Raw genomic sequence first — 2,854 nt, 5'->3', positions numbered from 1 at the left:
ACAAACTACTTTCCGAAGTTATTAGAATCGCTTTCTCAACCCCGAAAACTATGAATTCGACAAATATGTCAGTAATTTTTGAGACTTTATTTTTAGCTCTCCCAGGCCATCATCCTGTAAAGATGGGAATGAATTTGGATGTAAACTCCATTTGGAGCAGCACTATCCACGTCAACGACCGAGAAAATTATGAATAAAACACTAAGATCAGTCGTTTTACATTATTTTTAGATGTCACACCTCCCACTTCCATAACTTCATACTACTACAATATTTTCTTCTTAGATTGAAAGTTATATGTCCCCAAAGTTTCGTAAAGTTTGTCCCAGACATTCCGGAGTTAGGCTGGAATATTCATTTATACAGAAACATTAAAATACTTAGAGCTGTGCGAGCAATGCCTTCTATGCTGCTTCTGTAAATTCAAAGAGTTCTTTCCAGTTGAGGACGCTGCTCTTATCTGTTAAAATTTTTCCAGTTGCGGACGAACAGGTGTTGCTTGGAATTTCCAGGACTCGATTACGAAGCAACCAGAACTGTTAGTCCCAATTGCGGACGAGTGCGGGAAAAGAGTTAAGATCTATTGATAACAAGCAGCAACGTTGCCACATTTTTCATTTCATTACATTTACTACCCCGCCCTCAGCAACGAGAAGGACTTATTGTTGCAAAAATACAAGTTGTTGAAAAGAGATTCCTTCAGGGGTGTAGCTAGCAAGTTCTTATAGGGGCATGACTTTTTCAGGGGCCTTAGCCTTTTTACAATGTCGAAATAAAATTCTCCTCACAAATTTTTAGTGAGGAGAATTTTATTTCAAAAAATAAGTTGGGACCCCCCCCACACACAAGGATTTCGTACCCTCTATGCAACTTCCTTTCACACTTAACCAGGCTTAGGACTGGCAGTGTCAATGTTGAAACTATTGGCACTGGCGTGTTTACAAGTTGCAGGAGAATAGCCACTGTCGAATATTACGCCTGTATGAGAATGAGCTTGCAGTTCTCCTTTGTCAGGTAGTGAATTATATACAATATTTACACAAACCACTTATATGCAGTATTTACACAAAGCTACTCAAGTCTCTGAACATATGCTATGCAACGCAAACACTTCTTGATGTTACGAGTATCCTGAAATTCCGCAAGAATTATATGCATTCTTTTGTCTGATAATATTTCCGATTTCTTTCTTCTTTTCCCGCCAATTTTTAAATCCAAACGATCGTACAGAAAGTCGCTGTGCCGAGCTTCATCCTTGAGAACTCGGACTAACTCTGAGACATTTGGGTGTGCTTTGTTTGTAATAGTACGCAGTCTGTTGTGCCAGCCTTCGAGTGCGTTGTTTGTCCTGTGCCTTGTGTTATGGCAGTTCCAAATCTCTGTAGTAAAAGTCGAGTTCTCCAACCACTGGACGACGAAATAATCATAAAATTGCTGCAATTGACTGTTGCATGGTGTGTCTTCTTGAATACACAGCCAACCATCAATGACTTTATCTATTGGCAAGTGTGCTAAAGCAGCACACATTCTAATGCACAACCTAACCTCATCATAATTTGTGTATTCTTGTACAAGCCCCACTTCTTGCACTTTTCTCCATAGGCACTAGTTGAAATGAAAATTGCATCCTTTAACCTGCTCTTCTGGAAATACATACCGCAATGCGTTTATGGATTACTCTTCGAAGTCAACCATTATCCATTCCGGTTTCCACTCAGGGACTTGTCCTTTAATTCCTGCGAAAAGTCTCTCGTATATTTGCTGTCTTTTGCTTGGCAGAAGAGCAAACACAGTCGGAACAATATTGGTTTCTTCACCGCTGCTACCATTGTCGGCATGCACTGTATAAAGGTGGGCAAACTGTTTGCTGCACCTTTAGAATGTTCCATCCATAAAAAAACACTTTGCAACTTACAACACTTTCTTCCATTTCTAATAGCAAATGCCAGTGTCCTGTCTTCGCCTGCATCATCTAAAAGAAGAAAATTGAATCCATATCCAAAATGAAGAATATCAGAAGAAAGTTCAATATCCTGAGCTGGTTTCCACGATGTGTTTCCAGAGTGATTCCTGCAGCGGTAAAGACAAGACTTTAAAGGAGAATACTGCGGAATGTTAGCCACCAAATCATAACCCTGGTCATATAAATCAGCGAACTCTTCTTTACATATTTTCCAAATAGGTTGATCTTCCCGGACTCGTTTCTTTGCGCTGGATATTTTCTTCTTTACTTCAGCTACTGCAACGTCTGGTAGACACGAATGTTGTGAAACCCAGAACACAACATTGTCTTTCGTTGACATTCGCCTTATGCAACTTTTGGATTTGTCGTAGATGCAAGCCCAAGTAACACTTCCATTTTTATTCCTCCTGGCGAAAGAGAAGTTATTTAAATTTATTAATTTTGCATGATAATTTAGTTAATTACTTGTTTTGAAATTACTTAATTCCTTGTTTTAGAAGTCTTTAACAAAAGCTTGTAGTTTGCAGAATATTAGTTGATTAATTATTTAATCATTTTAACAAAAGAGACACTGACCAAAGCTTAAAACTTTACTTTATTTTAAATTATAATTTGTAATAATGTCTGTATTTTCATTAATTTCGATCGTGTCTGAAGAAGGATATGCTAGATATCCGAAACAGTTACAAATTATAATTTAAAATAAAGTTTTAAGCTTTGGTCAGTGTCTCTTTTGTTAAAACAATTAATCCAAAGCCATGAATAGTCTTATTATTTAATCATATTTGGCCGTTTCGCACAGGCTCATCGACGAGGAATATTTAGCGTCCGAGGAAAATTTCTTACAAAGGTTCATTAAGAAGATCCATTTCTCAACGTAATTGCACGCAA

The 2,854-nt window shown here is 37.8% G+C and overlaps 1 protein-coding gene across 1 annotated transcript; it reads right to left on the bottom strand.

Annotated features, from left to right (window-relative positions):
• Positions 1-1,071: 1,071 nt before the first annotated feature.
• LOC145665226 (uncharacterized) lies at positions 1,072-1,527 on the bottom strand. Its single transcript, XM_081732513.1, has one exon. The coding sequence runs from the start codon at positions 1,525-1,527 to the stop codon at positions 1,072-1,074; it is 456 nt and encodes a 151-aa protein (XP_081588639.1).
• Between the last annotated feature and the right edge of the window lie 1,327 nt (positions 1,528-2,854).

The sequence above is a fragment of the Thermobia domestica genome, chromosome 11 (assembly GCF_964235325.1).
Source record: "Thermobia domestica chromosome 11, izTheDome1.hap1.1, whole genome shotgun sequence".
NCBI lineage: Eukaryota > Metazoa > Arthropoda > Insecta > Zygentoma > Lepismatidae > Thermobia > Thermobia domestica.
The sequence above is the reverse complement of the archived record's forward strand: the minus strand, read 5'-3'. Positions and strand labels throughout refer to the sequence as shown.